This window comes from Salvia hispanica, chromosome 4 (assembly GCF_023119035.1).
Source record: "Salvia hispanica cultivar TCC Black 2014 chromosome 4, UniMelb_Shisp_WGS_1.0, whole genome shotgun sequence".
In the NCBI taxonomy this organism is placed as follows: domain Eukaryota; kingdom Viridiplantae; phylum Streptophyta; class Magnoliopsida; order Lamiales; family Lamiaceae; genus Salvia; species Salvia hispanica.
The window spans coordinates 1,216,547-1,232,932 of record NC_062968.1 but is presented as its reverse complement, the minus strand read 5'-3'; the positions used below and the strand labels follow the sequence as shown (position 1 = coordinate 1,232,932).

Sequence of the window (16,386 nt, the reverse complement as noted above, 5' to 3'; positions counted from 1 at the left end):
GTGCCCAAACCAAATAGGAGTCATATTGTGGACCGGAGAGTAGCTATTTTGTCGCCACTTAATTTCCAAATTTCATGATTTGAGTATCAAATCTCAAGCTAAACAAAAAGACTCATAGAATATCGGATATACAATGAATAAGATCGTCGTTGGTATCAGAAGACCGTAAGATTTGTGATAATATCAACTATCAAGTTTAATTAATGAGCTCACAGTAGGACCAGTCAACAAAGCGTTGTGATTTAGATAATAATTATCCTTTTTTTTTAAAAAAAATTATTGTTAGTGTTGTATGTTTTAATTATCTTTCGCCTTAGAATTCTTTTGTTGGAATGAAAATTGATAGTTTGAATACTTTATAAGTAATATTTTTGAGATGAGTATAGTTAAAGGTGCAACCGAATTAATTAATGTACATGCATCACTTTATCCCTTTATTAATCTCACCAACGCAAACTTCTGTGAAAAAGGTTTATTTTATTAATTCAATTTCCATTCATGTATCCAAAAAGTTGGCAAAATACAAAATATATTTCACTTTTACCCACTGGTTTTAGAATTCCAGGTCTCACTAAAATCTCAAAACCATGGGTAATCTATCCCATCAATATTTATCTTTTTATCTGGATTTGCACCTACTTTAATTTTCTAATTTGTGAAATTATTTTATTTTTATTCACACAATAATATTGCTGCAATTTTCACTATATCACTTAGTAGTAATTCTTATCCATAAAAAATAGTTTTTGTTTTTCTTATTTTAGTTTGCCCATAAAAATTAGTCTTCACGAAAATTTTATCACTGCTATCTCATACAGCTACTTATATTTATAGCTTAATAATTATATGGCTCACTATTTCAACCACATTTATTTTTTTCTTATACTTCAATCATTTTTTATATTCTCTCTTATATTCTATTAATTGTACACTAAAATGCAATCTATATAAAGTTATAAAGTATTTTATAATATAGGCCATGTGCGGTGCATCTTTTAAGTTTTATCTCATCATCACAAACATCCATAAAAGTGGGCCTTTATTTTATTTTCGATTTTTATCTTTATTAATGTATTATGTATCTAAATGTGGCAATTTTTATTTCACTTTCACTCGTTCAAGATCTAATTGTGGGTGGAATAAATCTTTACACTAATAATCTGAATTTAGACCTTGCTATCCAAATTAAGCCACTGGACTTGGTAGATACTAAGAGCATCAGTAACGAACATAAATTGGGGGTGGACCGTAAAATTTGCGTGCGGTCCGGCTCCGCACGTTGTTGGCGATGATGGAACGACCCGGACCAGGCCGTGGACCCCTTTAGTGGTGTGAGACCAAGCATGCATGCATGGTGGTTTGGCTCTGAACACGACCGAGTCGCTAGTCTACAAATCAGATTGCAAACCATTTTAAAATATTATTATAGTCATTTTCGTAATTAAACACATCATCAAACAATCACAATTCATATTTTAGCTTTATGATAATTAATTTAAAATTTTATAATTATGTAATTTATGATATTTAATTAATAGCATACATTTAAATTATTTATTTTAAATTAACAGATAATATATAAAATTGGATGATACTTAATTAAAAAAGATGAACTAAAAAAGTTATTGTTTGATTTGGAGTTGTGGGCTTACTGATGTTCTAAGGTGGCAAATAGTTATTTTTTTTTCAAGCCCAACAGCAAAATGAGCCCACTTAGGCCCACTTGATTTTTAATCAAAGTCGAGTTTTATTTTAACTCAAAGGCTCAAGATCCAAACTCATGATTGATTTTTAACCTAAAACTCGATATGAATAAAAATTGCACCTGTACTCCTATTAATTAAAGTAATTGATGTGAAAGCTAATATTGTTATAAATAAAATTATTATTTTCATCAATAAAAAAATACTCCCTCCGTCCCGCTTTAGGAGTCCCAGTTGATCAATTTTGGGCGTCCAACTTTAGGAGTTCCGATTGAGATAAATTAATAAAAATGCCTACAAAGTGTTAAAAGTGGATCCCAACATCCACTACAACTAATAAAAAAGTGTTAAAAGTGGGTCCTAAGAGCATCTCCAATGGTAGGCTAGCCACCGGCTAGCCGATTGACGTGGCTAGCCGAACCATTGGAGTAGGCTAGCCGAATTTCGGCGAAAAAACCGGCCAAGGCTAGCCGATTGTGTGTGGCTGGCCGATGCGCTGGCCGCCATTGTGGCGGCCCGATCGGCCAGCGCTATTTAAAAAAAAAAAAAAAAATTAATTCTTTTTTTTTAATTCTTTTTTTTTTTAATTTTTGAAAAACTATACACGATTTTCTCTATCTCTAAATTTCCGTACAAGAGCAACATCTAGCGATGGACAACAACAACTAGCCCAATACAAAATTATGACCTAAAACAGAAACAGCGAGACCCCTGTTCGGCTAGCGGCAAACTATAACGGATTCAAGGCATACTAACATTTTTTTAATGTATTTTTTTAATAAATTAGTGAGGAGTAGAGTGGGGCGGTGGCTCGTGTGTGGAAGCCCGGATTTTTTTTATTATGTAATTTTTTTGATTTTTAGTTAATGTACTTTTTTTTAAAAATAAAATTAATGAATTTTCCCGTATATGTCTCGTAAATTTAATCGTGATTTTAATTCCGTAAATGTAGTATATTTTGAATTATTTTTATTGCGGCTGACCTATGGCTGACCTAAATCTGATGTGGCAGGTGAATTTTTAGTGCTGCTGACGTGGCAGAGAGGGAGAATGGCTGGCCTATTGCTGGCCTATTTAGCATTGGAGATGCTCTAATATCCACTACAACATTTATTTATTGGACACTCAATTAAAAGTCGACTCAACCGGATTTCCTAAAATAGGACGAAAAAAGTATTATGCTAAAAGTTAGTCATTATCAAGTTAATCTGATAACGACCTAACTCATCCCGATTTCCCAACATATTCCAAAGTTTAGATGTCAAGTCTAATAATACAAAATGTACTAGGGGCTTAGGATTTAGATCTAACTTTCGAAATTTAAAAATACAAAATGTTACTGTCAACACTTCTTCTATTTTTCCGGACTATTGTGTGACGGTAGGCCCATAAATTGGATATTGGCCTATCACTACTAGAAACTTTTGTATTGCTAAATACTCCTTTCATCCCCGATTAATAATCACACTTTGATCGGACACGAGTTTGAAGAAATATAAAGAAAAGTTAGTTGAAAAAGTTAGTGGAATGTGAGACACTTTTTTTATATTAGTTTTATAATAAAATGTGAGTGAATTGAGTTAGTGGAATGTAAGACCTACTTACTATTTATGGTAAAAATGAAGTATGACTCTTAATTGGGGGCGGATCGAAATGGAAAAGTGTGACTCATCGGGGACGGGGGGAGTAATTTATAGTAGAATATGCAATGATAGCAATTGTTTTTTTTTTTTTGGATAAAAAGAAAGGCTCAAACCATTCAACATGGTGAGCAAAGAAGTACAAAACTTGAACAAAAACTACAACTCCCCATAAGCAAAGAAACGCCACAAAACAACATACCAATCACAACCAACAACCGCCGCAAACAAAGCCAGCCCAAAAGGAACACACGACAAACCAAAAACTACAGCAAAGTACCAAACATCCACACCAAAGATGAAAAGCCACAACTCGCCAGATAAACTTCATTTGTGTCCCAACCATCTTCTAGCTTTAGGTAGGTCTTCTCATTTTTTTTTTTGATTAAGCAAAATGCTCAAGCCCAGAAGGCGAGCCGGAAAAGTACATCGAAACTCAACAAAAGAGGGAGACAACCATAACAGTACCAACCCCCTCAAACTACCAGCAAACAAATCAGCACCAAAGACAAAAAAAACACCTCCCAAAGCACTCAACGGAAGAACCCAAACAACTCTACTTAAAAAACAAACAACAACCAACGGAAACTACCCAGGAAACACAAAAAGAAAGCAAGAAAGCAAGCCTAACACCAGAAGATAGCCACAAGCAGAGGAAGGCTAACAACACCTCAAGCAGTGCTCACCTTAACAGCCGAATCTCCTGCCGCCACGGAACCTGGCCACGTCCTTTCATCCAACTTTCAAGACGACAAAAAAGTCGTTTCTTCTCAACCTCCCAAATGGGGTTGAAATTTTGAAAGCCAACCTTATTGCGGATGTCCCATATAGACCATGAGATGACATAAAACATGGTCGTCCAACTCCTCTTTTCATGATCTCTAAACGGGGCGCCAAGCAGGAGAGAAGACATGCCTTTGGTTGATTAGGAAGACACATGGAGATGTTCCATCGCTCGCAGCATGAGTACCATAAGCTGCTGGATATCTTGCAACCAAAAAAGAGATGTTCAATAGACTCCGATTCCTTTTTGCAAAGCACACATCGGTTATTATCGATCATTAATTAGCTAAGGTGACAACGGCACTACGTACCACTTGATAATGTACACACAGTATGTTTGTTGCAGTAATAAGATTTTTTAGACCATTTATTGAAGATTCTTGGATAACTATTTTGATTAACATCGATGTAATTAGTAGACATGTATATAGTCTAACTAGATCAATTGTTAATTAAAAAATGGTCAAATTGTCAGAATAAATTATGAATTTTGATCAAATTCTGATGATCAGTTGTAATAACCATGAATTTTAATATTATTCATATTTTTCCACCTATCGAATTTGAATGAAATTGTATCTAATATGAAATTTTAAACTTTACTATACGAGTACGAGATTGCCCGTGAATTTTATTGTGGGACAACGTACCAAAATGACCATAATTCATGGTTTTCTTGATATTTTGTCCTAAAAAAATTAGATTAATACCCTCTTATTATGTTATTATGAAAAGGCCAAAAATTGCGTGTAGCAGTCCACATGGTGCGGACGGACTCAATAATTCACAACAGTCCACATCAAATTTCCATCAATAAACATTAACCCAATAACAAAATACTAATGGAAATGGAAATGGAAATGGAAATGGAAATGAAAATTAATCATATTTTCGTTGAAAATATATGTGCCAAATGTTTTTTCTAAACGAAAAATGACAAAAATGATCATCATAAGTTGTTGACTCACTCACTTAGTTGTGTACCATATTTACTTATTGGGGATAAATTATTTTGTATTTATATTTATATATACTGATCACACTATGTGTGTGTGTGTGTGTTAGAGTCAACATTGACTTCATAGATATTTAGATATATTAGATGAAAGGGTCTTAATCTATTGATTGTGATATTAACATTTCTTGTGTATATCCAATATTTTGGAATTTATCTTCAAAATGAATTTGGACTCTCAAGAAATAACTGCGTATAATTAACACTTCCCTTCCTTTTAGGTTTTTAATTCTTTGCTGAGCGACTAATTAATATTTATGTGCAGTATGCAATAAGTAGAAGGCGATATAATCATAGTAATACATCTATATATACTTAGGGTGCACTGTGGTGCCACCATAGATAGGATAACACCATACCACCAATATAGTCCATTAGATCTCACTTATGGACGCCTAAGATTAAATTTCGTGAACAGAACACGGGTTGCAGTTTACTGTATTAGATATTACAGTCTACTGTATTAGATATTGCACTCCGTGTTTTTACACGTGCATGGCAGCATGACAAACATATGATTTTCAGATCCAATGGCCTAAGATGGTGGTATGGTGTCACAATAAAGAGGGTTGTCATCTTAATACATCCTTATATACTTATATAAACCCGTGAAGATATATTTTAAATATATGTTCTTTAATCTACCTTGTGTATTAATTACCTTGCATTTTGTTCATATATATTACTCTTAAATATTACATGTGTAACACTTTGTAGTGATTCAGGTCATTCACAATAAGACTGCAAAATCTGACCGTTGGAGCACGACAAGTTTGCAGCATGGTCGACTTTTTTCCCGATAACTCGATTTTTTGGTCATAGGCTAGATGGAAAGCCGCCAACACCCTATTGCGGGTTCACGATGGCTACAACCCTTTTAAGAAAATAAATTTTAATTTATCTTATTTAGTTATTTTCATTGTTTTTATAAAAATAATTTTAATTTATACCTTAATTAAACACTTTTATTAGTTTTCTAATTCTAAATTCAAAATAAAAAACAAAAAAATTAAAATATAAATTTAGTGAATTGAGTTATTGTTTGTAATTAGACTGATTTCATAGCAGATGTTGTAACTGAAATGAGAGTGAATACGAGACTCTCATACCTATCTATACTAAATTCTTTCAATATACATGCATACATACATACGGTACATGTATTGCTTCAATCTGAAGTAAAAATAGAATCATGTATGAATAGAACATTTAAAGTCAAAAGTTAGGTGATAATAATAAAGCACAGTGCTCATGCAAATGGCGCATTATAACAAGAAGTTTCTACTAATTGGCATTACTTAGACAAGGCATTTGTTATACATCAATGCATGCAATTAGTTGTTGAAATGTTTGTCCAATTCAATCATTGAATAGTCTTCTCTATCTCATATGTTATCCATTAATTTTGTAGCACTATGCAACTTTTTGACTTAGCAAATAAAGACGAATTCAGATAAGTGTAGCAAGGGTCAAATTTCCCTACGAAACTTCATCTTCTCAGCACATATATAAGAATTTATTTTTAGGTGGTGGCTATCAATATTTTTTGAACTTTAACCTTACTTTTGTCATAGAAAAATGTTTATTTATCCTATGTGAGTATCATATGTAAATCTGAGTAAAATATCCGTAGTCGTAACAACAAAATTGAATCAAATCGAAATATTAAACTCGGTTTGAATTTCGTGGATTTTCGCATCAGATAAGATTATTTTCTTCAAATAAAATTATAAATTATAATACATTTCAAATTTCATTTTAATGTTACATAAATATTTTATCAAATTATATTTTTTTAAATATATTTTGCTAACCTAATGTATAAAATGCTCACTCCTAATTTTTGGGTTGTAAAAAAAATAGTACTACTACATAAGTATATAATATAGAAAATAAGGGTCATATTCTAGTGCTTATAGCACCATAATCCAAAATCAAGACCAAATCTCCACCCTTAGATTTTAAAATGAATGGTTGAGATTAAATTTTACGAATCTCAATAAATAGTAGACAAAATATCAACAAAAGGGTAATATCGTCATTATGTTATCATATGATAATTTTCGTGAATGTTTTTTTATATCAACATAATATATTACAAATATCAACCTTATGACATAAGAATATCAACACTACTACAAGAAAATATCAACACATATTTATTGAGATTTTTTTATGTATTTGTTGATAAAAATCTGATTATCAACCTTTACGAAATCTAAAATAAAAAACATCAAATTTCATCATCCGAACGTCGTCGGAACATATGCAATTGAGATCTTGTTGGAATCCTTATAAAATTATCTTTAATTTGATATATTTTTTGTGAAAAAATAATTTAAATTGAGAGAGTTACGTAAATTTAAAGTTTTAAGATGATTTTAATGAGAGAGAATTGACATTAATACCCTCTAATTTTATTTATTAATTTTCTTAATTAAAAATAGAGTAAAAAGCCAAATGTGGTCCTAACATATGGCCGTTTTATCAATTTGGTCTTTAACATTATCATTTTTATTATTTGGTCCCTCACAAATAAACTCGGACCCAAATCGGTCCTCACTTAACAGAACCGTCAAAAAATAGACGGTGATTGCAATTTGACTATATTAAATTACTAATGGTAATTAATTATACCTGATTATAATTCTTAATTCCTATTAAATTATAAATTATTCATTTCATTTTGCAACTGATACTATCTTTTTTCCAATTTTGCTAACAGGAAAAGAATTATAATTAGGTATAATTAATTACCATTAGTAATTTAATATAGTCAGATTGCGGTCATCGTCTATTTTTTTATGGTTCTGTTAAGTGAGGACCGATTCGGGTCCGAGTTTATTTGTGAGGGACCAAATAATAAAAAAGATAATGTTAAGGACCAAATTGATAAAACAGTCATATGTTAGGGACCACATCTGGCCTTTACTCTTAAAAATATAATCAATATGACATTATTTCAAGTTTTCAACCACTAGATCTTCTAATCTAATGGCTAAGATTTAGTCTTAGTTTGGGATTGCTAATTAGTTAGCAATTGATCACTCCCCTTGAAAATAATACTTACATATATTTGAATATTTCATTTTTTTCGGTTCGATTCGAACTTAGTTGAATAGGGGCATGTTAGGGTGTCACCACCTCTTAAAATAACACCATACCACCATTCCTAGTCAATCATTTGTATACGTGGACGAATAATAAGCTGTCATGTGGCAAAAAAAAGTTAAAAAAGACGGCCAACAATATGTTGTACACTATACAACAATTTTTCTTGGAGAACAATATCCACCACGCTAGACAACAATCTATAGCGTATTGAATATTGTTGTTTAGAGTTTATAATATTGTTGTATAAGTGGTGTCACGATGTCACTTTAAGAGGGGTTGTCATTTTAACACAAGTTGAATATATGGATATTTACTATATATATTCTCTCAAAATTTGAAGATTAATTGGAATTAGTTAAAAATCCGACTCAAAGTCTGAATGCTATCCCCTATTAAGACAAAATTTCCTTAATACAATAAATTAAAACTAAACCTGCAACCCCATTCACCTCATTGTCAAATTAAACAAATACTAAAACTTAATTAATTTGTACAACACTAGATTATTGTCTTCTTCTCCTAATTTCAAAACTCTCCTAAATCGTTTTTGCCTCTTTTGGTATATAATATTATTATATACTATTACAAAGTCAAAAGGGTACATAACGTGTTTGTTTAACCTAATCATTGTCCTAATTAAACTTGTCAAAGATTTATTCTAACAGCACAAAAAAGATAATAATGCTTAATTGCTACATACAATCCATGCATGTCGGTGACAAATAATACCATGAGTCACATCCTCAAAATTAAATAATCCAAAGAAGATACTAATGGAATTGCATGACAACTCATTACACGATAATACTATAAATTTCTTTTGAATTTTAGATGGAAAATGCCACCACTAGTAGCCGGCTTTGTTTACTTATTCTCAAGGCTTAAACCTTTTTGACTTTCACTTCACTTCCAATTTCCATCCTATAAATACCCTCAATTTCCACCACTTATAATCACAAACCAAATAATTCTCCTACATTTTGAGTGGATTATTTCTTTCTACAAACTATATACTAAAATGGGTTACATTAATGGAATTCTTGTGCTAGTGGTGTTGGGTAGCTTAGTGGCCTTGTCACAAGGCCAAGGCACTAGGGTAGGGTTTTACTCTGCCACGTGCCCTCGAGCCGAGTCGATAGTTCTGACGACCGTGAGGTCACATTTCCGGACCAACCCTACGATTGCGGCGGGTTTGCTCAGAATGCACTTCCACGATTGCTTTGTCGAGGGTTGCGACGGCTCCATTCTCATTGATGGTCCCAACACCGAAAAGACTGCGGGACCCAACCGTCTTTTGAGAGGATATGAGGTCATCGACGACGCTAAAAAGCAGATTGAGAGCGTGTGCCCTGGCGTGGTCTCTTGTGCCGACATTCTCGCTCTTGCTGCTCGCGATTCCGTCGTCGTCGTAAGTACCAAATTTTTTAATTTGATTTAATATTCTCTCAATCCTACATTATAAACCCCATTTACTTTCAACACGAATTCAATGAATTAATTCAGTATGTTACTATGGGTTAAATAAGTTAGTAGAATGTCACCTTTATCTGAATATATTAAAAAATGGTAAAATGAGTAGTAATTAATTACCAACCCTAACTATATGATTAGTGGTAAAATTCCAATTATGAGGTCCAATCAATCACTTAATTTATACCAAAGTTCAGACATGAAAGTAAATTAAACATATTTATTTCAATTGATGCAGAGTGGCGGAGGGAGCTGGGTCGTGCCAACAGGGCGGCGTGACGGCCGGGTTTCACTGGCAAGCGCCACCTCCAACCTACCCGGTTTCCGCGATTCCGTCGACGTCCAAAAGCAGAAGTTTCTTGATAAAAAACTCAACACCCAAGACCTGGTTGCCTTAGTTGGTAAGCCGCTTCATCTCCAATTATAATTTATTAATCCAAATTTACTAATATCACCTACTCCCTCCGTCCCCGATTAAGAATCACATTTTTCCATTTCAGTCCGTCCCCAATTAAGAGTCACACTTCATTTTTACCATAAATAGTAAGTAGGTCCCACATTCCACTAACTCAATTCACTCACATTTTATTATAAAATCAATATAAAAAAATGGGTCCACATTCCACTAACTTTTTCAACCAACTTTTCTTTACATTTCTTAAAACTCCGGTCAAAGTGTGACTCCTAATCGGGGACGGAGGGAGTATAATATAATTACAATAAAAAATTTAATTTCAATTATTATTAACCTTTTTGCAGGAGGCCACACCATAGGAACCTCAGCCTGCCAGTTCTTCAGCTACCGTCTCTACAACTTCACCAACGGCGGGCCCGACCCGACCATCGACCCCGCGTTCCTCCCCACGCTCCGCGCCCTCTGCCCGAACGGCGGGGACGGCGCGAGGCGCGTGGGGCTCGACAACGGCAGCGAGACCCGCTTCGACAACGGGTACTTCGCCAAGCTGAGGGACGGGCGCGGGGTCCTCGAGTCGGACCAGCGCCTCTGGGGCGACGCCTCGACGAAGGCCGTCGTGCAGCGCTTCATCGGCGTGAGGGGCTTGGCCGGGCTCACGTTCGGGGTCGAGTTCGGGCGGTCGATGGTGAAGATGAGCAATGTCGAGGTGAAGACGGGCACCAGCGGCGAGATCCGTACGGTTTGCTCCGCGGTTAATTAGGTTATGACGACGAGGACGGCGGCGGCGACGACGATGACAGTAAAATTTGTTAGATGTTTAGATGTGTATCTAAATTTTGTTATGCCACTTTGTGATTTGTTAAGGTTGGATTGCCATATTTGTAATGGACCTAAATAGAAACTATTAGGGCTCTAATGTATTGTCTTTGCCATAATAAAAAATAATTTGTAATTTTACATTATTTTCTATTTTTAATAATTTTGAAAACTTTCTTTCAATTTTATGAGGATTTAATCATAATAAAGTGTTATTTTCATCATAGATTATTTATTTTATAAATATGTTTTAGTTTACATTATCTCAAACACACATTAAAAAAATACAAAAAAATCACATAAAATAAAAGTGAATATATAAATTTTAAGTGTCGTAATTTAATTTTTTGGATATGGATATTCAGTTAAATTTGATTTATCTCCAATCAAAAATGCATACGGATATACTACTAGTTAGAGTAAAATATAATTTATAAAAAATAATATCATAGTATAAACTATAAAGACATTATGTCACAAATTATTTTCCTTTAAAGTCAATATAAACCAGATATTAAGTCGATATAAATAAGTGACTACAGATATTACTTTAAATCAAATATTTTCGACTCTATCTTTCTCAATGGACGTATGTATACATGCATTAATATTTAATGTAGTCTTTTTCAAAAAAGAAGTCAATGATGTGTAATGTGTTGAATGAATCTTAACAACGTCCAAATCAGTCAACTTTGACTTCTCTCCACACTTGTTTTTAAATTAATGTTCGATTTCACTACTTTTTAATTAGTCGCGACAGAATTTTGTATAAGGTTACATTCATTCCAATTAAATTTCTTACTTTTTCAATTTAAATTTATCAGTTGTAATTAAAATCGTAATAAATATAACTATAGTAAAAGTACAATTATTTGTTTCTAATTTTCTATCAACTCAAGTGTTTTGTATTCATGCGGCATCAACCAACAAATAGAAAGATATTTGGATAAAATAATATCACCACGTGGCACTTTGGGAGTAAGTCGTTGGTTCTTCAACTTTGCTTGCTTATTTTATCCATATAATTATCTTCACATAATTTACTACTGAATTATAGATTGTAAATGTCATTTTCAATGACTAAAGTAGATATATTCTTTAGGGTTAATTGCCTATGAAAATTTGGTGTTGTCAATATTTTGTGATGTAATTTATCATTCAAATTTTAAAATGTGCATGACAAACATCAAACTTCATGATTTTATAAATAATTAAAACATTTCTCAAGGTTATTCTATTCGTTATAATTCTAAAATTTTTTGTAATTTTTTAGTAAGATCAATAATTTAATAGAATCATAGAAGTAGTGCTCATAACTAAATTTATTTTTCTAATATGCTTTATATTCTTAAAAGACAAGAATGGCGACAAAAACTAAACTTTTGTTGGAAATTTTGTACAATGCAAAAGGAGATAAAAAGAAAAGGAAAATCCATAAATTTAGTGCATGTGAGTATAACATGGGATTTGGACCAGTTGGTGTCCATATAGTGTATGTTTGTGTTTCTTCTTAGGAAACATTTTTGAGAGGCAATAATATAGAAATAAGTACATTATGAGAGTAATAATTTTATAATTCATAATAGTACAAATAATTAACATTCATGTGTCTTCATAGACATAATGAGAAGTGTTATAAAAGATAGTAAACATTAAAAGGACTAGAGCTATAAGAGAATGATGAATTCATGATACATTTGCTAAAATTGAAGAATAAAATGACTCATTTTCACACATTCCAGTAATCAGAAAATCGACTCTTGTCAGTCACGAGGCCCCGAGATCAAAGGCAATGTGATCCTCACTCTCGAGGCAACAATTCGGGATGGAGGGATCATCCTCGTTTTAGCACTAGACCATGGATTTCGACAACCCAGGAGGTTGTAAAATCATCACTAGGTGTAAGGGTCAATTTGGTGATATTTGTCAATCAAGTTCACTTTTCGGGACCAACATAGATATAGCTTAACAACTAACGAGCCAAGCAGCAGATCTAGATCGACCAATATGGTCGACTGGAACACATCACTAACTGAAGTAAAAGACGCTGAGATGAGCCCGGGATCAAAAACTTTACTAATCTAAACAGTATTTCATCAAGTTCTGCTTAGTGTTTAAGGGCCAATATTAGAATGGAGTTCGATAATGTCAAAACTTCATCCTCATTAAAACACGAAGGTTGCTCCTAAATTCAGGTTCTTTCCTCACTGCAGGCAACTAATTCATACCCAAATTCTGATAGAAATCTTATCAATGCTAATTAAGAATCCACCCTACAAAGGTCATCATTCAAACAATCTCTTAAGGAGAAACCAACAAGCAAACCTACATACTAAGATATTGTCGTCCTAATCATCCTCGTTAGTGCTATCCAAAGGCAGAAATGCTACTTAAAAAGTGAATGTTCATTGAGATTAACAGAGTGTAAAAAGAGGGAAGGTCTCAAGAAGCTCAAAACTCACAAGTGCAAATTTCTTATTTCATAATCTTGCTTCTTGGTTCTAACTTTTAAGTAAGGTGTGGATAACGAATCCACAACTCTTTGGGAAGTATTTAAAATGTCTAAGGATAGTCATCGAAAGTAGAGATTCTCCTTACAATTTATTGTAACACATTATGCATGAATTTGAAATGTTAAATACATAGCTTGTTACTAACTTAATACTACTATGATTTACTCAGTATTCAGGCAGCCACTAAGACAACAACTATGCTTTGAGCAAACTGAAAAATCACATAACGCAATAACAGAAACCATGGTTCCCCTCCCTCATCGAAAGAAACTAAACTAAACGCATTGGCAAGAAGCAAAAACGATGAACAAAATTGTTGCCTAAAAGGTACTACTAAAGTCCAACTATAGGCACATGAACAATCTCAGCATTCTCCGTTCCCTTCTTTTTCATTCCCAATTCCTCCTCTTAAATCCTTGATTTGAAGAGAAAGGTTAGACCTTTCGAATTCAAAACAGATAGCAAAGACAGTACCACAAAAACATCTACCTCCAAGGTTAACTACTCCATATTAGTAAACACATTAGAAGGTATTCAATTGAGAAGCTAAATAATGTTGAATTTTATAAATCACCAAAGAACTACTATATCAACAGCATATATAAAGAAACAAAAGCATTTGTTCAAGAACAACTACGCATCAAATGAACATAATTCATAATATTACACATCATTAAGCATGTATCTCATCAATCTGGCCCGTCACCCATCATAAAAACAATTCATCTATACGTATAATTCTAGTAACAATTAATAATCTACACAAAACCAACACATTCTCAGATTTCCACAATGAACACCAATCCCAAGTTAAGAACAGGCAAATTCTGATAGAACACCATCACTTGGAAACCAAAAGTATCTCGGGTTTCTTAGCCTTACTGGGAGTGTTGGCATTCGAACCAGAGCCATTGGCAGCCGCGGCATTGGCAGCTTCACGCATCCCCTTATCTAGCTGGATCAAACTCCTCGTAGCTAGAATCGCTTGCGGAACAAGATCATGGGAAGCTCGAGCGTATAGCCGTCGCACAGCCACAGACGCGGCGTCCTTCACCTCATCGGCATTCAGAGGCCCCAGCAAACAATGCCCCAAAATTCTCAAAACCGGCTGCAACAATTCCCATGGCAGCGGAATTCTCAAGTCCTCTTCTTCACCGTTTTCAATTTCTAAATCCCTAACTCTCTCCACCACCCGATCGATTTCATCTGATTCAACCCTAATTTCACCATCATCCCCAAATCCGTTCTTATCGATGAAATTCTCTGGTTTCCCATCGAAATCGGAAGTGCAGGGGCAATCAACCCCCGCCCAAACAGCAGCGAAATTGCAGAAATCAAGCTTCGACCACCTCGGCATCTGCGAGATCTGCTTGTAGTAGCAATCCAGCGCGACGCCGACGATGCAAGCGCGCTTGGTCGACTTCACCGCCATCTGCGGCTCCAGCGGCGGCGAGAGGATCCCGATCGAGGCCGCGCTAGGGTTCGGATTAGGGCTAGGGCTCCTCGGGGCGTGGTACAGCGACGGCTGCGAGAGATCGGGGATGGAGACGGCGACCGCCTTGCCGTTGCGCGACTTCGCCTCGGAGGAGTAGAGCGCGAGCAGGACGGCCTCGAATCCGGCGAGGGAGGGCGGGGATTCGGCGGCGGGGTGGTGGACGCGGCGGAGGTAGGCGGCGGCGAGGAGGGGGAGGGCGGAGAGGACGACGAGGCGGAGATCGGGGTCGGAGGAGAGGTAGGTGTCGTAGAGCCAGCGGCAGAGGGGGTCGTCGGCGCGGCCGGAGGAGGGGGAGGAGAGGGCGGCGGAGAGGGAGGAGTAGGCCGGGGAGGAGAGGAGGAGGGAGCGGGCGGGGCGGTCGGTGTCGGCGAGGGAGGAGAGGGGGAGAGGGGAGGAGGGAGGAGAGGAGGTGGATGCGGGAGCGGGCGCGGGAGATGGATTCCCACCAGGAGTGCATTGGATCGGAGGAGTGGTGGCCGTTGGAGGCGGAATTGGTGGTGGTGGTGGGGGGGTTTTGGCGGTGGTGGGAGGAGGAAGAGGAGGTGGAGGAGGGGGATCCGCCGTGGAGGTGGAAGTCCATGGTGGTTGTGGTGGAAGCGCCGCCGACTCCGGTGGAAGTTGTGTTTACTTTTATCACTAAAAAAGACTGCCGTTTACTCCATATTTTTACTTGAGTTTAATGACCGTATTGCCCCTGCCATTTATATGATATGATAAATATTTATATTAAATCAAAAATATCAGTACGAGAAATTATATTAGTGTAGCCCACAATTCATTGGCTGGCCTGAATAGCCCGCCAAATTTATAGGGTTAAGGTTGAAAATTTATATTTCGATAAAATTAAAAACCGATTAGCTCGCACTAGATTAACTCGCAATCCGTTAAGGCCAGATCCGAAAACCTGATGGGCTGGCCCGAAAACCGGATAAAATTTATATTATTCTATTTTTATTTCTCCATTATCTCATTACCATTCAAATTTTGAAGAAATTTAGTAGTATTATTTAAATCATGATTTTTTTATTTTTCTGCATAAATTTAGCATTGATATTATAATGATCGATTTTGGGTTTTGGTATATACAAGTGTTTTGGGTTTGAATTTTATTCTTTAGAGACATAGGACCATTTGGTTTAATTAATGAGTTAGTTGAAATCGAACGATTGATGCTAATATGCTATGAAATAATTAATTCAACTCTATGATGATAAATAACCATCTATCCCAAATTTAACATGTACAGACCCAATAATTAATAACTTTTTCAACATTACCTTTTAACATGAATTAAGGCACGAGTCACTAGTCTTACAAATTGATAGAACTGACATAGTTTCGTGAATTACTATTTAATATGGTGTATTCGAATATTAAGATATGTGTACTAGATCGATTTAAAAAAATTAAATAATTTTATAG

At 35.2% G+C, this 16,386-nt stretch overlaps 1 protein-coding gene and 1 pseudogene across 1 annotated transcript; one reads left to right on the top strand and one right to left on the bottom strand.

Annotated features, from left to right (window-relative positions):
* Positions 1–9,202: 9,202 nt before the first annotated feature.
* Positions 9,203–11,097, top strand: LOC125219722 (peroxidase N1-like). Its single transcript, XM_048121765.1, has 3 exons — positions 9,203–9,663; positions 9,964–10,126; positions 10,485–11,097. The coding sequence occupies exons 1-3, from the start codon at positions 9,274–9,276 to the stop codon at positions 10,898–10,900; spliced, it is 969 nt and encodes a 322-aa protein (XP_047977722.1). The 5' UTR covers positions 9,203–9,273; the 3' UTR covers positions 10,901–11,097.
* Positions 11,098–14,109: 3,012 nt separating this feature from the next.
* On the bottom strand, positions 14,110–15,604 carry LOC125185615 (annotated as a pseudogene).
* Positions 15,605–16,386: the final 782 nt, after the last annotated feature.